At 41.8% G+C, this 25,520-nt stretch overlaps 1 protein-coding gene across 3 annotated transcripts; it reads right to left on the reverse strand.

The window, feature by feature from the left end:
- Window positions 1-2,290: 2,290 nt before the first annotated feature.
- PDCD6 (programmed cell death 6) lies at window positions 2,291-25,442 on the reverse strand. Of its 3 annotated transcripts, none has more exons than XM_089482261.1 (6): window positions 25,357-25,442; window positions 9,665-9,726; window positions 6,538-6,582; window positions 5,075-5,227; window positions 3,919-4,028; window positions 2,291-2,389 (listed from the first exon to the last, which is right to left on the reverse strand). In XM_089482261.1, exons 1-6 carry the CDS (start codon window positions 25,440-25,442, stop codon window positions 2,291-2,293), a joined length of 555 nt encoding a protein of 184 aa, XP_089338387.1. The 3 variants fall into 3 exon arrangements, with proteins under 3 accessions (XP_089338387.1, XP_089338386.1, XP_089338388.1); XM_089482260.1 differs by having other exon boundaries at window positions 5,069-5,227; XM_089482262.1 differs by lacking the exons at window positions 6,538-6,582; window positions 25,357-25,442 and having other exon boundaries at window positions 5,069-5,227; window positions 9,665-9,722.
- Window positions 25,443-25,520: the final 78 nt, after the last annotated feature.

Below are 25,520 nucleotides of genomic sequence, written 5' to 3' on the forward strand. Positions count from 1 at the left end.
GAGACGAAGAGGTATTACAAGAGAACCTGCGCTTTGGTAAGTCGCTTTGAGGTGACGCGCAGTAGAGTTGGTGGAGCCCTACAACGGACTTGTATTATACAACACAAAGCAAAGATATATAAGTGAACTTATGTATTATTGTAATTTAAGTAGATTGTCATGATATTTTTAGAATTTACAAAACGTGATTTAAGCACCTTTCAAGAATTTAAAGCCCAATAAAGGGAATATATTGGTTGGCTTTTAAAATTTTGTTTAGTGATTTACACAAAAAAACCAAAAAACTGTCTATATACATTTTCAAGCAGAAAATATTTCCTACAGTCAAAAACAGCATCAGCCTAGACGCTCTTACATTTAACACGTTTTTTAACAGGTTGCTTTTTTTTTTTTTTGTGAAACAGGAATATTTAAAGATCTGCAGACACTATAGGCTGCCTATAAAATTTTTATCCAAGACACTAATTGTCATGGGAAAAAAAAACCTTAACTCTACAGCAATAAATGCTGAAATACCGAGGGAATTTTGCCAATAACTGGCTTTAAAGTAGTTTCCTAGATATTCAGATAGCAAAGTAAACTCTAGTGACAGGAATGATGCAGGTGGTTGGTGAAGGTCAATTAAGGACCCAACACCTAACTAACAATTACATGTACATAAAGGGGCACACAACATATTGTAAAGCCTTCGTATATGAAGTAACACTAGCAAATGTCTCTTTATGTTCTTTGGTGTTTAGAGTTGACAAAGTCTTGTTTCATCTTCACTATACAATAGGAAGTGATCCCTTAATAATGAATAGTAAAGCGAGCAAGTTAAAAGTACAACTTCTACCAACTGCTTAGTGAAAAGCCCTTTCTTGGTTAAGTATTGGTGACTCTTAGCAATCAAGCAATAGGAACAAAGCTCCAGTTTTCAAACTCTACCAACAGGTCATACACAAAGTTTTAGTCACACCAAATACTCAAATGCACATTATTTAGTAAACTGGTTTTATTGAGCATGTATCTGATAATTTTTTTTACAATTTCCATGACATTTATAAAGTTTGGTTTACTCAGATCACGGCTTGCACACAGACAGAATTGTATACACAAAACATGCAACCATGCTGTTCTGTCCCTGAACAGTGACTGTAGTGTCGATCATTCCGTATAAAAAGCCATCTTAACACCATTTCACTTTTGTTGTGGGGTTGTTAAGACAATTTAAGAGAAGTGCCTTATAGCATTAAGGATGACATCCTGTAAACCAGGTTACTCCTCCGACACAGAGCAATGGCTATTCTTGAAGGCTGGAATGCATTGTTTGCCTGCTATGCAAGACAAGAATATTTTTTCCAGCAAGTCTTCATGGGCTTGTGTGCAGCTATGGGATGACTATCCAATTCCCTAACTAAAATAACCCCAATTAACAAGCCATATAATGGGGGAATGGGTCTCCACAGACAACTGACCAGGCTGCAATGTGATTTTTAAAGACAGGACATAGCGCATTTGGCTAGTAAATGCAACATTTAAAAGAGAAACATGCACCGCAAATGCCCCGTTGGCACTTAAGACCATGCAAAGTATGACTGATGTATCTGTGCTTTTCCTTATCAGGACAATTCTGTGCTAGTATTACCGTCCACAGAACACAGAGATTGTGTGGTGTTCCAGTGTGCATGGAATCCATCTATTTGCTTACGGCCATAACTTTATATTAAATACAGTTATGTCAGGAACCAAGAATGACTATGGCTTATATGTCATCAGAAAGTAAACCTCTATAGTGTGGAGAACACCAGACTAATGAAACAAGGAAATTATGTTGGCACTACTTAAACAGAATGATCACGAAGAACAACTTAAAGGTAGACATAACTAAATTTGAAGCAAGAGAGCGTGTTAGTACTAGCTTTTGGGTTATATTTAAATTATAAATGTATGAACAGCTATTATACCATGCATTAGATTTCCATTTGGAAAAGTGTATCAGCTGTCCTCTAGGGCAAAGAAAGCAAAATATTTATATTACATGGCACAGAGTACTTAAGTTAAACAAAAATGCCTATAAAAAACCTTTTCCTGGCACGTCTTAGCACTACTAATAAAAATATGGCTAGATATGTTATTAATATAAGGTAAAAAAGAAGTTCTTCCTAATATACAATAACAAAACTTGCTGGATAATGGATTCTTTAAAAAAGCCAGTTGGTACTATAACGGTAGTTTAATGGTATATTAACAAAAGGAGGGGATTTGGCAAGTCCATTCTCCACAGGCATTGGTCTGAATGCCTCTTGCATCATACTACACTGAAGACCATGGAAAGATACTGTTCATAAGAAATCTGAATCCAGCCATCATGGTCTGTATCATATCTTCGGAAAACATCTGTCAGCCTCTAAAATATGATGAATACAAGAAAAACTGTCAAAACAGAGGCAACAAAATAGTACATTATTAATGTCTAATCTACCTATGGGAAGCTTTAATACAATAGCTACATTAATGAAATATTGAGAAAATGTACAATGTGACCACGATGCACATGTTTACATACATGAAAGAAAAGGAGGGGGGGGACAAACAAACATGCACAACATGAAAATAACCTTACAAAAATAAAGGCACATGGCAACTAGTCTACCATATTTATTTCTTGTAAGGATGTTTTATATACGGCAGTCTTTCGCCATTAACCCCTTCAGGACCGGCATTCTTGTACCGTGTCTTCCCTTGGAAGACCGCAGTTTAAAAAAAAAAATAAATTTTTAATTCTGTGCTCGTGGTTCGCTTCAAAGCGATCACGTGCATGGAATTGAGGGGGAGTGGCTGCCACGGATCGCTGGGGACACCCAGCGGTCAGTAGCAGCCGCCCCTCGCAATCCCAGCGTTCATAGCGGCGCTGGATCGTGCATCATCGATGACATACCTGGTACGTCCCGGTCTGGCGGTAACCTTTGACCAGGAAGTACCAGGTACGTCCCAGTCTTGAGGGGGTTCAAAAGCAGAAACTAGGAGTGTCCGTGTGTAAACAGTATTCACTATCCCTGCCACACTTGTATCTTCCCTCAGGATAATAAGCTTGCGAGCAGGGCTCTCTCCCCCTAATGTATCGGTTTGTCTTAGTCTGTCAATTCTTGTCATATCCCTTGAATATATGTATTGTATTGTATTAAGCAATGCGTAAATTGTTGGTGTTCTATAAATAAAAGATGATAACAATAAGCCCTGATCAAAGCAAAAGTTTATAATTAAAAGGGTCGTACAAGTCTGGCTCTTTCAAACTATGAAAACAACTGTCAGTTGCTTATGGGAGGCATGAATCCTACCAATAGTTAAAAAACCAACAATGTACCTGGTGACAGGAGCGGTCAACCTATGGCAGACACCCTGCACTTCAATGCATGTGATCACTACTACAGCCAATCGCATACATGCCTGTAAGCACTGCCTTTGTCTATGTTCTCCATTTCTCTCTGTGATAGTGAGCTGGAGAGAGACAGAACAGTGATTTTCCCTGGGACTTTTTTAAATTTCCACCTGGCTTTTAGGGGTTAATTTTTTTTATATTTTTTTTTATTTATATTGAGTAGCTAGTGTGGAATTAGAAAGGGCTAGGAAGGGGTTAAAAAATATTTAAATAAATGAAAACTATATATGAACATAGGCTGGGTTTCAAATTGGAGAAAGTTACATAGATTTGGGGGATTCCTAATTTATAAAGCTGTGGATAATTGATATACTATAAATCTTCTTATGGGAGGAAAAAAAGTTAGAAAAGGGAAACTGTTGAAGACAGACACAGCGAAAACACAAAAATTGCGCTGATCCTATAGTGTAAGAAAAGGTCTGGTCCTTAAGAGGTTAAAGCCTTAATTGTGTTCTAATTGTGCACAGTTATTTGGAAATGTGGGTGATTTATGTTACCTGTAAGACAATGCAGCACTGAATGAAGTCATCAAAAGCAACTTGTCCTCTCCTTTGCCTGTCGAATTTACGGATGAGGATATCATAGAACTGATCAGTAAGACGGTAACCTTAAAAAGTGAAACAAGGAGAAATTGGCGCTTACTATGCGGATTGGCATGCTTTCGAAAGAAAAAAAACAAAACATATCGAGGACACCTAAAGCAGCGCAAAGTAGATTGTTCGCGTAGGCTGATGTCTGAAGTGATGGCGCAAGGTAGGATTCTGTGCTTAGCAATCTGACTTAACGTGGGCCTTCCCAGGGCCGGCCCAAGGCAAAATGCCGCCTGGGGCGAATTTTAAAATGCCGCCCCCACTTATCTACCCTTCCTCTCCCTCCGTCCCTGCCGCCCCCCCCCCTTATCTACCCTTCCTCTCCCTCCGTCCTTGCCCGCCCCCCCTTCTTGTACTTGCCTTTCAGCAGTCTTGCGGCGAGTCTCCATCTTCCGGCACTCAGCATTACAAGCCAGCACCGAGACCGAACAGGGAGACTCGCCGCAGAGGAGAGAGCGAGGGGCGCCGAGCGGGTACTGACAGCTTGGTAAACGAAAACCACTCGGAGCCCCTTTCTCGCTCTTTCGCTTTAAAAAAAAAAAAAAAAATAAAAAAAAAAAGGGCTTGGGGCGGCGAAGTGCCGCCCCTTCAAAAGTGCCGCCTGGAGCGGTTGCCCCACTCGGCTCCATTGTCGGGCCGGCCCTGGGCCTTCCATACCTTTAGAACGAGATGACTCATTTCTGAGCAACCAGGATGGCCCACAATGTGTTCGTCACCAGCCACAACTTGCTGTGCCCTTTAAAAAGCAGCCACATGACTGTGTTGATGCAGACGAGCATCATACAAAAAGGGCCAACTATACTAAATTACTATCACTACACAATGTAAGCAAGCATGTAGTGAAAGTCTTTGGTTAACCTTTTTTTACACCGTGATATATTTTGCAACACGCTGTGTGCAATTAACATAAGTATTATAGTATTTGCTTAAAGTGAAACCTGAACAGAACTTTCAACACAGAGTCTGTATAAAACTCCTCCTTTGGGTTCTTTCTGCAATCACCGATAACTTGCTCCTGGGGCTCAACTAAGGGCATACAGATAAGTAAACAAATTACCAAAACCTGTTAAAGCCTGCTTTAGTTCGTTCTTGTCGATCATCCCAGAATTGTCCCGGTCATAGGTTCGAAAGATGTTCTGCCAGTCTGTGATGTATTTCCATACTCCGGAAAACTCTTGGAAGTTCACCCCGCCTTTCTGCTCCCTGTCAAACATGGCTGAAAACAGGATACTTGCATTCAGGTTTCAGAAAATCTCACAGGTAATTCATTTGCAGCAATACATTCAGAGAAAATTACATAAAGGCTCATACTATGGAGGTTTATTTACTAAACCAGTGCGTATAGCCATCATTCTAGATTCACTTTAGTATATGATGCAATAATGCTTTAGGACAAAGTGGGTCGAAGTTCTAATGAATAGAGGTCACTCTTAACTGCCGTTAAACACAGGCTAAACCACCTGGTAAGAGCTTGAAAAACAAGACTGAAGCCTCACTGTCCCTGCGTATCCAGGGAGAACACCTCGGGCCGGCGGGAATTTCTTGGCTGTTTAAATATTACTGGTTTCCCAGCAACTGCAAAGTTCATGGCCCATTTCCTCATCGTAAGCCTACTTAATTTTATATGGAGATAGATCAATTGATCAACATTTTAAAGAAAGCAATAAGTAGTGTAAATTTCTTATTTACATGTAAATCAAGACTTCCACTTCCAACAACCCTGCTAGTCACTATGGGGCATGGAGTTTTGGGAAACTATCAAATATGTCAGAATTCAGACAATCATGTTTTATTGGTCAAAAAATATCCCTAATTAGGATTCCTCTAGTTACAGAGTAGTGATGTATCACATATATTAGATAGACTTGATGGCATATTTGGCAACCACTCCCCCGGCTATGATCTGTAAAGCAATTAGAACTCAATATAATCTGAATTCAGCATCTGGCATTTTTAAAAAAAAACTCTCCATCACATTAAAATTGTGTTTTCAAAAATAGCCCTATTTTCTTGTTTAATATAGAGTTCTAATTTTACATAATGCTCTGTCATCTTAGCCCAATTTACTAGACAAAACACCCTGACTCCTTATCTGTGGTAAATAATGGAATTGCTCTGTATTAACCACATGAAGTGACTGACGTATTAGTCTATGGAGAAAACCATTTCATTGACAAAGCAGGACTACGTTAGCATTGCCATAAAGAACGAGCTCGTGTGGTGTTTGAGAAGGCAAAGATTTAATTGCAAGAAAATAAACCCCGTTTTTCTTAACGCTAAACTAAGTTTCAGTATTAAATACCCCACTTCATGGTAAAGCAAAAAAAAAAACCCACTAGTTTTTCCCCTTCAATGATGTTCAGAATACAAACAGCCAAGATCAGCTAATGAAGAACATGATTTAGAGATCAGGTTGTGTGTCTATGTATTCTTCTCTGTTATACATGAAAAACATATCATTTCAGAGACCACACAACATGCTTCTCATCACAGCCACGAACACCATGAATGTTGCACAGAACGTACAGATTATCGCAGACACAGTCGCTGGGTTGAAAGGAGTCCATGTACCTGAAAGATAAGCCATTAGTTAGTAAACATCGTATAGAGAAAAACATACTACTGTATACAAAACAGTGAAAATCCTTAGTCAAAAAACATTGAAAAACAGTACATTTTTTTGCAGGCCTGAACATCATTCCAGCAAGAGCATACATGTAAACATGCCATATCACCAAATATTTGAAACGGCATCAGTGTTCTGCCATTTTGCTTTGGTTATTTTTTTATCAATATATGCAAAACTACAAAAATATTATTTACCAGAGAACAGACTTAATAGGCCAAGTGAAGCATGTCATGTCCGCTCAGAGCATCAAAGGAATCCTGAAGCTTAAGGGCCCAATCTAACTCCCTCGTTGTCTCCATTGGGCAATCTGTGTGAGGACTTGCACCCTTCCATAAGACTTGCACAATACATGAGAGGCTGATGGTCAATGGCGCGGCCCATTCTAGGTAGGTGGCAAGGGACCATAGTAATCAACCTCACTCTTTTCAGTGGTTGACATTTTTGGCTCTTGTACATCATTTTGGTCTACCATGACACAAGAAATTGTTTATAAAGATGTTGACCCCCATTGTACTGCTCCCCACACCCACTATACACTAAATGTGTCTGGGCACAATGCATGTTGGAGGTGCAGCAATGGCAGGGAAGCCATCTACTCAAATGGTAGACACAACCTGTAATAAGAATTCTGGCAATGACTTCACAATTACCAATATGTGTATAGGTACATGTATATGAAATATCCTGAAGTGAAACGCAGAGCAAGGACAAAATACTAGGTGCATTGAGAAGTCCTCGTTTTTCCAACTCAGAAGAGGGTGTAGTCTACAGACTTGTTTCCATCATTACCCAAGAGAGGCAACTGTGTGCTTACATAAGCAAGAAAGTTTCCAACAAGGTGTGTATAAAATGAAATGCTTTCAGTTTTGAATACAACTAAGATTTGTAAAATGACTTTACCTAAACCCATGCCAAATGCCTCTTCATGTTACATGTGAATGAACAAGTATAGTGTGCAAAATCAGGTTATGCTAATTGGCTGTGTCCTCACCAAAAGCCATTGTGAAACTGTATACAAAGTAAAAAAAATACTAGTTTTAGGGGTTCTGGGGAGAGAGATCCTGGCTCTTTACTGTTTAATAAAGCAGATTGTTTGATAGTATGAATATAAATGACCTTGTAGGAATCTGGAAGAGGGAGGGTGGGAGTAATGATACTTGTTATGTTATTGTATATTTAAAAAAAACAAAAACCCTGAAGAGATATATATATATATATATATATATATATATATATATATATATATATATATGATCCTATATATATTACATTAAAGGAAAATATTCAAGAGCCCTTATGCATGTCCCCATTCTATGAAATGAGCAGTGTGTCATTTGAAAACATACTGTATTACTGGAACGTATGTACTGTATCAGTAGCTACATCAATGCAATGGCACGCAGGCTACCATCCTCTCGAGCCTAAGTATGTGGGGCAAAGCAGCTCTGTTAGTTATATTAAGTAAAAGGGAGAGTTAAGTTTCACCCTCTTGACTTCACTATACGTTACAAAGTGCCAGATCCAGTAAGGTTCTGATACAGGAGGAGCTTGCCTGGCCCTATGTAATGAATTGTTAAATCAGAAAATTATCCATTAGACAAGGCCAGCACTTCCTGCTGGGAAAAAGAAATACTAGTCCTGGCCCTCTATAAATAGTAAAGTGAGCTCTCTCTTTGGTGAATAGACCCCTTGAGCGTGTGGATAGGTCATACCAAACTCCTGAGTCATTTCTTCGCATTCATAAAAAGGCATACACATTCAGATTCACAGGTTGCTGCTAAAATAATGATCATAATGTGCACTAAACAGAGCAAGAAATCAGTGAATAACATTCAAAAACACCACTAAGGCATAAATATTGGGGATTCTTGGAGACTTTTGTATACAAAAGTGAGATTACAGTATTTTGGGAAAAGAAGAGATCTGCTTTAAGTTTAGGAACTTTTTATTAGCTTGTATTCCTTTTATCTTTCATCTGTAAAATGGTTTAAAAAAACAAAACAAAAAAAAAACCCTACCCTTATGAGCAGTCCAGGGACCACCGCTATGTAATTTACTATAACGGGACAGAAATATTTGAGAAGCCAGAGTAACATTAGTTCTAAACAGGACAAGTCTAAAAATCTGCTGCTTTCAGCTTATTCTCACCAGCAGACTGGCAACAGCATGTCCCGGACAAGTGGCCACTGTTCAGCCATGTGGGTGGATTTGGGTTATCCGAGCCAGGGACCAGTTGTGGTTGAGAGGAGCTCTGGCAGTGTCTAAATAGGTGTTTACCTAAGTCGTGCCGTATTAAGCGCATACAGTGCTAAGATAAACCATGTGGGTGGTCGATCATTTTGAAATTAACCATTAATATGTTAAACATTTAAATTAGGCTTTCATTAATCAAAATACCTAAAGCCAGTGTAATTGTTTCCGGAGAATTTAGAGGAACATGCCATAGCTAGTACGTCTAACGAAGTATAACGCTCATTGTATTCTGCACATACCAGGTGTATGAGTTGAGCCAAGTCCCACCAAAAGATTTTACCACTAGAAAAAATACTTGCCATTTTAAAATAAATATAGTATTCAATGCTATGCTACATTACAGTACACATCGGTGTATTTAATGTTCAGAGGAAAAGGCTTTTCATGGAATACTTGCCCCTTAAGACCATTGGAACGTAATAGTTCACACCAAAGGGGAATGGTCATCACTTTAGCGTATTCCTACATTAAGACTACTGAGAGCTTGTGCTCCATTTGTCACATGTCCTGCAGGTTATTTATTTGTATTGTAAACCGGACAAAACAAATGTTTAAAGGGAAGACACAGCTCTCATATGCATTAAAGTGCATACAGTGGCTGGAGTGTGCCTTTAAATATAGCATCATACTTTAAATGTGTGTGCTTGTGAGGTGTCATTACATTAGTTCCACTGTCATGGAGACTCATCTTCACAAAGCTGAACACACTAACATACAGAATGGTGGATATTTGTTCAGCAAAAGAAGAAGTATAAAGTGTAGTTCTCTCACCGTTTGACAAGGCTTGCTGAAGTTCAGAGTCAGATATAACCCCACTTCTGTCCCTGTCCACTCTGTAGGAGGAGAGAAAAAAAAAAGAAATTAGAAAAACTGACAACTGCCTTCCATCAATCAACTTGACACAAACACCGACACTAGGCTACAACCTGTACAGTATAAATCAAGAGCTCTACCAGCCACTCCTGAAGTGTCAATGGGCCTAGGTGTCAACTGCTACCTCCCCCGTCCTCTACTAAAGCAGTCCACTTACTTATGTAAGAGCCGAGTTCCCGCCAAAATAATTCATTTTAATATGATCTTTGCTCAACTTTCACGTATGCCAGTTATCACGCATCACTGTGTATGTGGCATACTCAAGTATGCTTCTTGCTTCAATGGAAGGCACTGATTTGTATGTGGTAAAATACACATGCAACATGGACATAAAAACATTTTGTGCAAGGGAGCAGTCCCTGTGTAATTAAGCTCTTTACATATCATCAAGTGTATTTGTAAAGGCAGAGCCAATGTTCTATACAAAGAATGGCTCATTTGTTTTCTGCATAGTGAAGCTTTGCAAGGTAAAGAATTGGTTACATCAGGCTTGACAAATTTTTTTTTAAACTAACAGTTGGTTAGGAGTGATCTTATCATCAGCCCACTTACTAAACTCACAGCATTTGACCTGGAAGCACCCTGGACTCTCAGGTCATTTTTTTTTTTTTAATATATATATATATATATATATATTTTTTTTTTTAACGCTTTCAATGCTGATGTTCCATTGGAGCACAGCATTGACTGATATTTAGTCCCCACAAGCTTGTGGGGAACAAATGTTAACCCCTGCAATGCCACGAATGTGTTATATACAATTGTGGAATTCAAGGGGTTAACGCTGCACTGTCGCTCTCATGGAGCGATCAGGCAGCAGAAGGGTGTTGGGGCTGGTCTCCACACTCATGTGGAGACCAAAGAACCATAGACCAGTCATTGCAGGGGGGAGTCTCTGATGACTGCTGTAGGCTTCCATGCCTACAGGAGTCATCACAGGGCTTGTGGGGGCTCTTTTTGCTGTTGCTGGCAGAGCCCCGTCCAAAACGGGAACTAACCCCTAAAATGCCACGATCACGGCATTGAAGGGGTTAATGCTGCACTTTCGCTCTCATGGAGCGATCAGGCAGCAGGGGGGTGTTGTGTCAGGACCCAATCAACACTCAACCCCCTTTCCTGAAGCTGCCTGTGGCAGCTGAAAACGCGATTGCAGCTTTTCCTGCATTCGCGGTTTCAGCCTACAGAATCACTCCATGGGAGTGATCTCAGGCTCGAGGGCGGGCTCTGAGTGGCTGAGAGTCTGGGCAGATAGCAGCAGCGCCCCCGCGATTACAGGCTGACAAACACCTAGGCGCCAGGACAAAATGGCGACCTGGGATTTGTCGAGCCCTGAGTTACATGAATAGCATCCAAATGATTGCAATCTTTGTGCCATATAAAAAGAACTGAACAATGACCATTATAACCTGGGCAGCCATCATGGGGGGGGGGGGGTTACGGCTAGGAAGTGAGGCCCTCATGGTCTCCCGGATATACCGCATATGACATCACTTCCCAGCGCTCAGACATAGCATGCCAGGACCTTAAGGGAACATAACAGCTGGCGCCCGCGTACCCCCTCCTGAGCCAACAAAGGCTGTGTGTTTGTAAATGTAAATAAATGTTACTTTCAAAGCCCTTCACAGCGGTTCCCCTTCCTACCTCTCCTCGCTCACCTCTAAACGCACTGAACTAGTCTCTCCTCTTACCCAACGATCTCCATCTGTTCTAGTTGTCATACACGCTTGCAAGATTTCTCAAGGGCTGCCCCTATCCTCTGGAATGCCCTGTGATACAACTCATGCATGGGTTTTTCAGGTTATTTGAGGCCTGGGAGGCCACTTTTATGACGCATGCAATTCACTCTTTCAGCTTGTCACTTCTGTTCTCGTGTACTTGGAACATTTTTGAAGCTGGCCAGTTCAGTTAACCCCATATACGTTTAAAATACCCTGGTGTGTTTAGTTTTCAAACACTTTCCATTAGGGCTGCAACTAACGATTATTTTAATAATAGATTAGTTGGCCGATTATTTTTTCGATTAATCGGATAAACAAATTAAATTTTTTTTCAATTTAAAATAATGTAATAAAAAACTTACAATTTACACTTTCATCTCTTTATTGCAATGGCCTCTCTCTCTCTATTCACCTTCTTATTTTACTGACATAATAAAAGCTACAAGAACCCAAACACAGTGTTTCTCAAACTAGGTTTTAATACAAAGTTATTAGTAAATATTAATTCATATGTTAACTATTTTTCATATTTAAAATTGTTTACATTTTTTTTATTTACCAAACTGCCCCCGGTTATGCACATCTGACCCCCAGCTTGCCACTCTGCCCCCATATATGCCTTATACCTCTTATATGGCAGTCATATGCAACTGAGCCCCCTGATATACCTTTTACCCCCAGATATGTTTTATGCCACCCTGATATGCCTAATATCGATATGCCTTATACCCCCTATATGCCCTGAAATTCATAGTACCCCCCATACACCACTATAACTCACCCATACTCCACTCTGCCTCCTCCCCCCTCCCATACTCCACTCTGCCTCCTCCCCCCTCCCATACTCCACTCTGCCTCCTGTCAGCCACGGAGGTTCACAAGACACCAGGGAGCCGGGTAGAGAGCCAGAGTGCCGTATGGGAGGGGGAGGAGCCAGAGTGGTGCATGGGAGGGTGGCTCCCATACACCCCTCTGACTCCTCCCCCCTCCCATGCACCGCTCTGCCTCTCTACCCGGCTCCGTTACTGACAGGAACTTTCACTGCAGCTTCATAGAAGCCTCAGCGTAAGTGAAGGTGAGTAACGGAGGCTGTCTGTGCGATGCAGTCCCCCACCGGCTGACAGAGGATGATCCTCTGTCAGCCGGTGGGGGTCTGCACGATGCGCACAGACAGCCTCCGTTACTGCCCTTCACTTACGCTGAGGCTTCTATGAAGTCAGTAAGGGAGCCGGGGTAGCGAGGCAGAGGGGTGTATGGGAGGGGGAGAGAGACGGAAGTGAGAGACCGGCCGACAGTGAGGGGAATCCAGGTCCCCTGCAGCGTTGCGGCGATCAGGATTCTAGTGTTATAATCCGATCTCTGTTTGAGGTCGGATTATAATTTTTATAATCGATAAAAATCTATTCGATTAATCGATAATGAAAATCGTTGACAACGATTTTCATTATCGATTAGTTGTTTCAGCCCTACTTTCCATGCACAAATTATTTGCCAAAGTATTTTTTTTTTTCCCTCTTTCAGGTATACATTTACAGCTTCTGGTATGTGTCACTGCCCCAATATGTGTTAAGAAACATGCATGGGTTTGCCAGGTTGTGTGGGGACTAAAAGGCCACATTTGGGAGGTGTGCTTTAGAGCCCTGCGCGGGACTGCTTTTTCAATCCTGCTGATTTTTTGTCCGCTCCCGCCACATGTGTTCTGCTCCCATCCCGCAAGTTTTTTGGCGGGTCCCGCAGGACCCACCTCCCAATGTAGTCCTCAAGTGTGATTTTCTTTTTTTTCCCCATTTTGACATCTGGTCAGACTGCGTCCATGTCCCATTTGGGACATCTTTGCGCCCAGCCAATTCAATTTACACCATCAAACCATGGGGGTTTTTTTTAAGCTAGACACCTCATTTTAAAATGTTGCACTTGTGATGTTTAAGCAGAAACACAAGCTTAGAAAGTGTATGTACCTGGCGTATATAGTGCACTTGGGAAGGTTACATAGTGTTTGTACACAGGGGAGTAAGTGTAGATGATTACGTTGTGGTATGGGCTCAAGCCACAGATCCTGAATAAGCCTAGCAACACAACACTCACTGTGTGGTAATATTTTTAAAATGGTCCAGTAAAATTTGCTATTAAAAAAACAAAACCCAAAGATAGCTCCTCTAACATCTGAGGTCTACTAGCATACAAGAGCAGGGAGCAACTTAGAACGAATGCCAGTGTCACTCAGCACAACTGCATCTACTTGATTACATATCAGCATAATCTCATCTGCTCTCACACCAGAAATCCAGTCCCCATTACTACCAAAAGACAATATCACAAATCTATGTAGTGTTTTCCCACATTACAGAGATCATGTGAAGAATTGTTTCACACATCATTACTATGCAATGTAACCAGCAGGACCGTATACTACGTCTGCAAAGGCAGTCAAAGCATTTATTAACACTGGGGTCTGTGCTTTCTGGCCTGGCTGGACGTACTGAAAAGAGCATCGAACATGATGCAGTCAGCAGAAATGGATATAGATTCTGTGGCAGAATGCCTGACAGCCTTGCTCCAACATCACTGAGGAGCATATCACTTGTGGTTTAGTTTCATGTTAACTATTTGTTTCCCCCAGCTGTTCGCCCTTACACCGTGATGATCAGCTGATCAGACTCTTTACAGGTCCCGGCGAGCACGGCAAAAGACAATAAAGGTTAAGCCTGGCTGGTTGGCCCCTCTCCCGGTACCAGACAGCAGCAGGTAGGCGCACCGCCTATTGGTCGCTCCTCGTGCCGGCACGGGTGTCCTTACATGGTGCGGCTCGTCAGCATTTCTCTCATTGGCTGCTGAGTTAAAGGGATTAGTGTCCGCACGCTTGTGAGCTGGCCAGCCGGGATTGGTCGCTTGTTTAAAGGGACGTCAGGGATTGGTTGGCAGGCCCCCTGGCACCAGACTCAAACTAGTTGAAGAGCCCAGTAAAGGGATTAAAGAACTAATCCTTCTCATGCCCCATTGTTCCCCTGTTTATCTTCTGTTAAAAGATGTGATAATATGTATAAATATGGTAACTTCTGTACAATAAAGTGTTCTTCTTGCCTAATCTAACGTTTGAGGGGATATTAGCACAAAAGTGTTTTTTTTGTTTGCCCTACATATGGTCCTTAAGGCATAATCCAGGACTCAACAACCCTCCATGGTCGACTAGAAACAACTTCCTGGTTCCCAGGATTTTGCATGACAAGGAGGTGAAAGCTTTCCAGGACTGACATCATGAATGCAGCACCTTATGCTTTCCTGTGGGGTGCCGCGAGGCGCCCAGCTGGGTCACGTAATACACGTTACGCGACAATGCTGGGCGCCGCACCGCATCTCCTGCAGAAAGGTATAGGGTTCACACACCCCACTCCTGCCAACATCCACAGGCCCCCACCCCTGCTCACAACCACTGGCTACCAGAGAGGGGGATCCTGGCCCCCTGCAGCACTGCGGGGCATCTGGATCTTAGTCTTATAGTCAGAAGTTTTCAGCTAATCGATAGGTTTTAGTTTATTTTATTCCATGTATACCACTGTGCTTAAAATATAGGATGACTGCAGATAAGCCATGAGCACGTGAAGCCAATATCTCTGGGGACTAGCAGCGGTAATGTTTGTTACCACAGCTATCTTCAACAACTTCCCACAAGGCCACTCTTACTCCAATGTTGTCATTGGCCTAACAAGCAACCCGGAGTCAACACTTATTTCATGTTTAAATTGCTAACAGACCTCTGGAAAGATAGCGACAACAGCAATAAGACAGAACCACACATTTGGTAAGGTCAAGTTATTATATTATCTTATATTGCAGCGCAACTTAACAGTGACTTTGTAGAGCATATTCTACACATTGGAAACAGGCTAATACAACCACATGTGCACAAAGATCTTAGCAAACCTGCATACAGAGAGCAGATGTGAGATTGCATTCTGCCTCCGTACCAAGCGCAGTATGGCAACAAGGACTGTACACAGCCCACGCAATGCCATGACGTGAAACCTTAAGTATAGTTTTATCTATGGTTTTTATTCATTAAAGGTGATGGACGGCTGGAGGCTCGGACGTGACATCACCTTGGAGGCGAGGTTTCTGATTGGCACCGGCTTTAAAAAGCCGGAAATCCGTTTCTCCTGCACCCTGTTGTGGTCCTTTACTTCGTTTGCGGCTGTGTTCCTGATCTTCGTTACTATTGACTCTTTGCCTGCCTGACTACTCTTTGGATTTTGATTCTGTACCTCTCCCCAGTGATCCGTGTACCAGTTTGGCTTGTCTGACTACCTGCTCCGTGTCTCGACCCTCATATTTGTACTTCTACCTGTTCTGTGTTTACCTTCGGCACCATTCTACCTGTGGGGTCCGTCTGGAGATTCCTTCACCTTATCTACTCAGTACCTATATCTACCTGCCTGCACTTGGCCTCCTTACTGTTGGGATCCTCTAAGTCCTGGTCCTCTGTTGTTAAGGGCCCCTCTCTTGGTATCAGGGGATCGGGCAGAATAACTCCTGCGGTGAGTGCCATTGTGTGGGTGGTCGTGACAGTTATCAAAAAGAGTCCTCGTAATCAACACTTTTGGGACAGTCCCTCATTAGTTAATTCTAGTTTTTTGGTTTTTTTTTTACATAATTCCACGGCTACAAAACTGAAAGCAATGCCCCAGTCCAACAAACACATCTAATTCACAGGACCATATTAACTTAGCACTGTCCTATACGCATATATATATTTTTGAAAGGACTAAGAATGAAAACCCATTATTTCAATTAAACATAGTGCAAGAACACCGATAAATAAACCGCACTTTATATATACTTACATATATAGCTTACAAACAAAAAGCCTTGAGAAGGAAACAATTGCCCGATTGCACTATTAGCTATGTAAGGTTTGGTGGAATTACCCCGTGACTAATGAAATAAAATGTAATTCATGCTACTCTGTTTCATCAATTTGTGACCCTTCTTCAAAGTCCAGGGTGAAATGTCCTCAAAACAGACAATTACCAAAGTTCTGATTATGATGGGCCATACGAGTATTTGCTTCCTACACTATTAGTGTGAAATCCACCAAGTTGATTTGGGGAGGAAAATAAAAGGTACATAAGGGAAATATTTTTGGATGTCTGCATTTTTATTGTTTTTAACCACACAAAATAATGAAGGGGAAACAACATGGTCCATTTCCATGTAGCTAAGTGCTACAGCATACCTTGTTGGGAGGGGCAGTGAAAAGCATTCACAAATCATATAGGGCGAGAGAACATGGCAAAACGTGGAGACTCCGCTCCACTTACAGAATAGGCGTTTCATTTGTGCATTAATTATTATTATTTATTGAAGCCCAAGCAAACCTGCATACTTTGCTACAAGGTATACAGAGTGGACCAAGAGATCTCCTTTATTATCTGTTATTGTTTTCTGTATTGTTATTATCATTTTCCTGTTTCTGTGCCTGAATTGTCTATTACCCTTTTCTCTGTCTATCTATGCTTTATGGCCTAGGAATGCCCTTACTGGGAGTTGCAGCATTTTTCCACTGATTGTTTCATTTGTTTTTATTTGGTAAAATTTGTCATGCCTGTCACTACTTAGGTGTGTTATATTTTACTTTCTATCTTTCTGCTCCACTAACCCCTTATCTCCTATATCTGCCCTCTTACTGCCCCCGTCCACTTTAACACTATTTAACACTCTCTATTACAGCCCTCACAACCTGCAATACCCACCTTCATGTTCCCCACAATCAACTGGGGTTATTCGCCCGCCCTCCCTGCCCCTCTCCCACCCGCCCCAGTGGTGTTCTAATATATAGACAGTTAAGTACCAGCTCTATTGGAACACGCCAGTAGAGGGCACCAAACTGTAGATCCCTTTACTACCCACTACTCCCCATTAAAGCATTCCAGATCCTATCCCTCCCCATCTCTCTGCCGTCAAAGCTATCCCAGTACCTCTACACTGTCAGATATTTTATCGCGGAGAACATGTATTTCTATATTCTGTGATTTTACACAAAATGGAATTAGAGCCATTTTATTTTATTTAATCATATAGTGATTATTTCTTTTTGTCCTTGTTCCCTCTATAATTGAGAACAAAGGAGTATTCATGTATAATGATGTTTCAGCGTATATATGATACAATTAATGTTATCTTCCATGAGAAAGTTAAGGAGTAGACGCTGCATATCTTTAGAAATGTAACTTGGAATGGGGGATACATGGTAAGACTACCAAGGCCTGAGTTACTATCTAGGAGGTAACACCTGGCGATTAGGGTGACCAAGGATAAATTCCAAACACATATGTAATGGTTTTAAGTTAATTCTTAGACCAGAGCGTCTCTCACAGGTAAATTAAGAAATTACAACGGTGTAAATATGAGTAGAAATCCTAATTTTAATGGGTAAAACCCACCGTTATGATTGGAGAATTCCAATCAAGAGGTGGAGGCTATGATAATAAGCTCTGTTTTTAAGCTTATGTCTTGGATAATTAAAAAAAAAAAAAAAAAAAAAAAAAAAAGGAAAAGGACGGACTGATTCACCAAATTTACCGCAGAGAATTGGAATCTAAAGATCCTGGCACCATATTTCACTCTTAGAGTTACTTGGAGTTCTAACCAATATAACTTTTAGAAAGTTATATTCTTTCCCACTTAATTTCTTGCCACTGAACCTGGATTAATTTCTACAAGGACCAGTTGGACAACAGCAAAAAAGTGGTGGTAAATATAATTGTTTTATTATTCTGAATAGAGGTGAATTTTGTCTTCTTCGTATAGAATTCCCTGTTTCTGGGAAATAATATATTGCATTATTGTATATGGCGGCTTGTGAGACTGCAGCTTATAACCCGTGATAATAACAATAATGAAAAGGTATTTTTACCTGTAGATGAAGTTTGACATCATTTGCATCTATTAGGAATTTCACTAATACTCGTAGACATTATTAAATTACTTTTTAATTTGTCATATTAGTTAAACTAATATGAGAGATAGTGATATCTTTATTACTGCCCTGATTATTATCAATTTTTGGTTGCTGAGTGGACTGGAAATTGTGTGTTAGACTCATAAAGTACTAATTCATATTGATAACTATCGATAATATATTGTATTTGAATTGATTCAATTTTGACATGTTTTAAGAATTTTGTGTTTTATATTATGTGACTCATATATAGATTTTATAAATTGTATTCACAATAAATAAATATTTTTGACTGACTATCGTGGCGATATCTATCTAATTTGAGGCGATCTGAAAGAATTTAGGATCGGAGATAATATATAGGGTATCTCCTTAAATTAATATTGTGGATGTGGTACTACAATATTTGGTAGCGTCGTTATTTTGTGTGTGTGACGAAATATTGGTTTTGCCTATTTTGTCTCATTAATATCCCTAACAACACTAAACCTTTATATGTGAAACCTACCTATACTTGCTCTACTACTCCTGTCCCCCACATAGTCTTCCCTATTCCTATCACTCTAAACCAGCCAACTCAATCAACATGCGCAACCTAACCAATCTTATTCCTATCATCTCCAACCTTAAGCTACCTCCCGTCTTTAACTGTGCCCTATGGAATGCCCGCTCGGCATGCAACAAACTTGCTTGTATACATGACCTTTTTCTATCCCATGCTTTTAACCTCCTAGCTCTTACTGAAACCTGGATCCCCTCCCATGACACTACTGCTTCTGCTGCACTCTCCTTCGGAGGACTACACTTCAGCCACACTCCTAGGCCTGATGGCAGAAAGGGTGGTGGTGTAGGCATCCTTCTCTCACCTCACTGCACCTTCCAGAATATACCAAGCCCTCCCTCCCTCTCATTCTGTTCCTTTGAAGCTCACGCAATCCGTCTTTTCTCTCCACTCTCTCTTCAAATTGCTGTCATATATCGCCCTCCAGGTCCTACCTCGCAGTTCTTTGACCACCTTTCTGCCTGGCTCCCTTTCTTCCTCTCTCCTAATATCCCCAGTCTTATTCTGGGTGACTTAAACATTCCTTTAGATATATCTAACAACTCTGCTAGCTCCAAACTCCTCTCCCTGACATCCTCCTCTGGTCTCTCTCAATGGACTAATTCCCCTACGCACACCGAGGGACACTCACTTGACCTGGTTTTCTCCAGATCATGCTCCCTTTCAGACTTCTCCATCTACCCGTTCCCTCTGTCTGACCACCACCTTCTATCCTTTTCTCCAGTGCTAACCCCTAACAAGACATACTTACAGCACTCACCTCATACTTGTAGGCCATTACCAGACAATACCATTACCCAACTGTCAGCCTCACTTGAACCTCTCTTACCTTCCATGTTAACCCTTTCCTGCCCAGACACTGCAGCCTCTTTTTATAACAACACACTTGCTTCATCCCTCGACACCATAGCTCCAATTACTACAAGTTACCCCCGACAATTTAAACGCCAACCATGGCATACCAAAACCACACGGTTTCTTCAGAAGTGCTGCCGCACGGCTGAGCGTTACTTCAGAAAATCCAAATCCAGCGAAGACTTTAATCACTATAAATTCATGCTCCACACCTACAACTCTGCCCTCTCTCTCACCAAACAGCTCTACTTCTCCACTCTCATATCCTCTCTTTCTTCCAACCCACGACGCCTTTTTTCTACTTTCAACTCCCTTCTCTGTCCCTCCACACCCACACCACAAACCTCTCTCATTGCCCAAGATCTTGCTACCCACTTCAAAGAGAAGATCGAGACTATTAGAAAAGACCTCTCTTCCTTACAACTCCCTCCTACACCACTCAACACCACTCTCTCCACTCCTACTATACTAACTGCCTTTTCCCCTACAACCGAAGAAGAGATAGCCACTCTTCTTTCTTCCTCTCACCCAACAACCTGTCCCCTCGACCCCATCCCTTCACACCTCACAAAGTCTCTATATCCATCCCTTGGTCCATCACTTACCCACCTATTTAATCTTTCTCTATCATCTGGAACTGTACCATCTGCCTTCCAGCATGCGCTAATCACACCAATTCTAAAGAATCCTTCCTCAGATCCCATCTGTTTGACTAACTACCGCCCTATCTCTCTGCTTCCTTTTATCTCTAAGCTGCTTGAACGGATTGTGTACAACCGCCTCATTAACTTCCTCTCCTCTAACTCCCTCCTTGACCCTCTACAGTCTGGTTTCAAACCCCTTCACTCTACTGAAACAGCTCTAACAAAAGTCTCCAATGACTTGCTCTCTGCTGGATCTACTGGATCTCTCCGCTGCTTTCGATACTGTTGATCACCACCTTCTTCTAGACTTGCTTGCTTCTATAGGCATTCGAGATACAGCTCTCTCCTGGATCTCCTCATATCTGTCTAACCGTTCCTTCTCTGTCAACTTCTCTGGAAAGACATCATCACCCCTTCCACTTTCGGTTGGTGTCCCCCAAGGTTCAGTCCTTGGCCCTCTGCTGTTCTCTCTTTATACTTCCTCTCTTGGCAAACTAATCAACTCATTTGGCCTCCAGTATCACCTATATGCAGATGATACCCAAATCTACCTGTCTTCTCCTGATCTCTCTCCATCTCTCCTGTCCCGTATTACCAATTGCTTGTCTGCTATTTCTTCATGGATGTCACAACACTACCTGAAACTTAATCTTTCTAAAACTGAACTCATTATCTTCCCTCCCTCCATCTCCACTCCACTACCTGAATTCTCTATCACCATTAACAACACGACTATCTCTCCTACTAACCAGGCCCGATGCCTTGGGGTCATCCTTGACTCAAACCTCTCCTTCATCCCTCACATTCAGTCCCTCGCCAAATCCTGCCGCTTGCACCTAAAAAACATCTCTCGTATCCGCCCATTCCTCACCCAAGAATCCACAAAAACCCTGGTTTATTCCCTTATCATTTCCCGTCTTGACTACTGCAACATTCTTCTGGTTGGCACTCCACTGTCTCAACTCTCTCCTCTACAGTCTATCCTAAATGCCGCTGCTAGGCTCATCTTCCTTGCACGTCGCTCCTCTTCTGCTTCCCCCCCCTCTGTGAAACCCTCCACTGGCTCCCAATTACCTTTAGAATTAAATTTAAGATCCTGGTACTGACATATAAGGCCATCCATAATACTGCTCCTCCGTACATTTCTGACCTCATTAGAAAATACTCTCCTACTCGATCCCTACGTTCCTCCCATGGGCTAAGGCTCTCCTCCTCACTCATCACCTCTTCCTTTTCCCGTCTACAAGATTTCACTCGAGCTGCCCCATATCTCTGGAATCTACTCCCAAGGAACCTTCAGCATTCTCCCTCCCTCCCAACTTTCAAGAAACATCTAAAAACCCACTTCTTCAGAGAAGCATACCATCTTAGCTGCTAGAACTTCCTTGTCATCGATACAACCCCCACAATACCTCTCACCCTTCTCTATGCCTTATGTTTGTCACCCTATTTCCCTCTAGATTGTAAGCTTGCGAGCAGGGCTCTCTCCACCAAATGTATCGGTTTGTCTTTGTCTGTCAATTCTTGTCTTGTCATTTCCCTTGAATTTATGTATTGTATTAAGCGCTCGGTAAACTGTTGGTGCTATATAAATAAAGGATAATAATAATAATAATAATATTGTTTTTTATAGCGCCTTCATATTGGGCAGTGCTGTACAATGCGTCAATGTATCCGTTCAGCAGATGACAGACATTTATGTATACGTACAGCTACAACCGCAAACAAACCTAGGCTTTCCGTTAGGTAACCATTTCAACGAACACCACATAGCATTCTTCTTAGATCACAGCTACAGTACATGTAACATGTTACTCATCGGAAAGTATTGTGAAAGTAATGATGGCACGTTAAGCCTTGTGATTAGCTAAACACTGGAGATTCTTATACCCTGTATCTGATGACCTCATTCTTACAACTTCCGGTTATCACATGATATCTGTGAGCTATGACCTGCTACAGCTTCTTATCGCAGCAATGCACAGCAATTCCTTGTTAAATCATTTACCTGCGGACTTCACGAAAAGATAAGTATCAAGGTATAACCGCTCACAATTTTACCCCTTTTAAAGTCCAGACCTTTTCATTAATACCCACGCATCCCATCATGGATGAAATGGAAATCAAGCATTTCCTTATCAAAGCAAAACCAAGCAATAAAACAAAGAAACGGCTTACCATGTGGGTGGTCTTAGTTTATTCAACAACTCACAGGGGTTTCAAGTATAAAAAGTACATATTTGAGCAGGTACGATATCTGTGTATGCACGCTTGGCCTATCTAATCTTCGCAAGAGAAGCCTCCTCTCCAGTGAGATGGGCTCCTAGTTTACTCTAAGACTTAAAAGTACTCCCTAATTTGATATACAGAATATCGTGTAACTTAAAACAAAAGCCGTACCGGAATTCAAACAACCCAACGTATCCTCACGCCATGTGCTCCCTTAGCTCATCATGTTTTGGGAAATGGGTCTAATAATGAAATAATTTAATCTTATTAAACACATGTAGCTGATATATAATGTATTTTATTAATATTCTGGGGGTATTAGTGGAAGCCTCCATCACTCAAATGACTGCATTCAGTAGTCCACGATAGGAGGAGCAGCTCTCCTTTCCACACGGGGCATTAATATATAAGGTTAGATTAAGTGCTCCTGCCCCTCATTACCAAAGGATTTTGCCTTCCAAAATACTTTCCTAGGTAAAAATATATCTGTTAGGTAAAAGTGTGAATATCACTCATAACTAAAACCAAACAACCCATGTAACAAAGATCCTTAAAAGTAATATGGTTCCAGGACAATGTCCCCAATTACTAGCAGATGATTTTGGAATCTAAAAGTGCCCCTGCTAGTGAAGTCACATGTAGTGCTGTCTGTACAATTTGGCATCCCAGATTACAGCATGAATGGGTTAATCATTCAGAACCGTTAACATTAGTATCAGCTCTGGAAAAGACTGCAGAGGTTGGAAATATAAAGAGTCCATCCCATGCAGATCACAGATTATACATATTTCATGTAAATTCCATATTCTAGGAGTAAACGCATAAAAAGACTACCTTTATTAAACACATATAGTGCAGAATAAAGCATTTGTACACTGACTTAACCCTTAAGTGACAGTGTAAAGTGGGGAAACAGAAATTTCGTTTTCTATGCTACTTTAAGTTGAGCTGATGAATAAGTACTTTTTCGGTTGCTAAAACAGTTTGGGTTTTTTTGCTACATATTGTGCACACGCACGGTAATAGTGTATTAAGTGACGTGGGCATTCCTCATAATTGTCAAAGAACACTGGCAGAAGTACATTAAACTGTCATTACTACAAACTGAATGACTAATCAGCGAGTCACACTGATAGCCATGATCGTTGATCGATAACCAAGCGCAGGAGGCCAGTTTGGTTTGTATAAGGAAGCAAGAAAGAAAACACCTGTGTGAGAAGATTCTAAAAGCACCCCACACCTGGTAACCAGACACGCGTTTCAGGAATTTCCCCGCTACGCCTGCTAGCCTCTTCTTTGCTTCACTACGCTGGCATTGACAGGTAAACAAACAGGTAAAAGCAGCTCTGTTATGACGCTCCAGCCATGATATACACCCCGAATAGAGAGTAATGTTCCTGACAACCCCCGGTAACAAAGTACTCAACCCCCCCGAATCAAAGTACTCTGAGCACATTAATATACGTTCTTCCAAATCAAACAAAGTAAAATCTCTTAGCCGACACATTAGAGGCTGCCCTGCTGCAGCAGCTGGCATCTTCCTCCATGGTCCAATTATTCTTGTCACCGATAGGCTGCTTGCCTCACTGAAGCCAACGGCAGCCCTTTCCATGCATGTGCACTGGGGTCTTCAGAGACCCTCGTCGCCAGCTTTCCCGGAGCTGACTGGATGTAAGTATATCATGCAAAGAGAAGTGTTTGATCAAACAGATCTCCTGCATGGCATTTAGTTGAAGGTTGTAGAAAGGGGCAAAAGCATACAGGGGATTCTGCAGAGTCCCCAACGCACATTATGGCTGGAGTGACCTTTTCATGTGTATGATAAATAGGTGTCCTATATAAATGACCAGTTTCTTCCCCTTGGAAATGCATGAGGGATGCCCCCTATACATCGGCCACTTTCCCCACCCCAGATCCTAGCCTTCCAGTGGATGTGTTTAGCCGGACTCACGTCCTACTTTTCTAGATTTATTGGCGTCACGTCTCACTGATTTCTTCCTTTATTACAGGACAACTGATTTGGCTTCTCAGAGTACATGATGAAGCTTGTGAGCTAAAGCTATAGCAAATGTTTAATATCTTGCCTACCAAGGAATTTCTCGGCCTCGCTGACACCTATGCTACACTCCAACAACCCACGTACACTTATAAACCCATTCTCTTGGGATTGACAGCGGAGTCTTGCCTTTCCGTATGTCAATGAACCGCCAGCGCAGCGGGTGATCCGTTAAACCTATTGGGAATCAGCTTTTACTGTAGTTTTATTTGGCTGAAATCTGGGCTGTCGATTAAGTAACACAACAACTAAACCAATGAACCGCTATGGGGCACAATGTATATCCATGCCATTCCATCTTACTTAAAGGAGAGTCTATAGCGCTGCTATAATAGGACATGAAGGAAGTGTGGGACCTGTTCTAATGAGCTTACAATCTATGGAGACGGGGGGGGGCTGTGTGCGAGCCTGCCCGCATTGGGGCCCTTATGGCCGGGTTGTAGCGGGGCGGGTGGGAATACAGAGGCGCGTGGTGATGCTTACGGGGTAGATATGAGTGCAGCGCAGGGTATTAATAGGCACGGGACACGAGGGAGGTAAAAGCACCCCCACCCAGGCTGTTAACTCTCACCTCTGGAAGACGTTCCACAGGAACGACTGGTCCTGCATGTTGTTACCCGGCGGCCGGTTGTGGGTCTGCTGCTGGTAGTAAGCCATATCACTGGGCAGGATAACAGTAAATAGTCCAGGAAGCCTTCTCGCCGTCCGCCTCTTCGCTCGCAGCCTCCCTTGTGA

This window comes from Sceloporus occidentalis, unplaced genomic scaffold (assembly GCF_023333645.1).
Source record: "Sceloporus occidentalis isolate IW3139 unplaced genomic scaffold, rSceOcc1.0.p SCAF_18, whole genome shotgun sequence".
Classification (NCBI taxonomy): domain Eukaryota; kingdom Metazoa; phylum Chordata; class Lepidosauria; order Squamata; family Phrynosomatidae; genus Sceloporus; species Sceloporus occidentalis.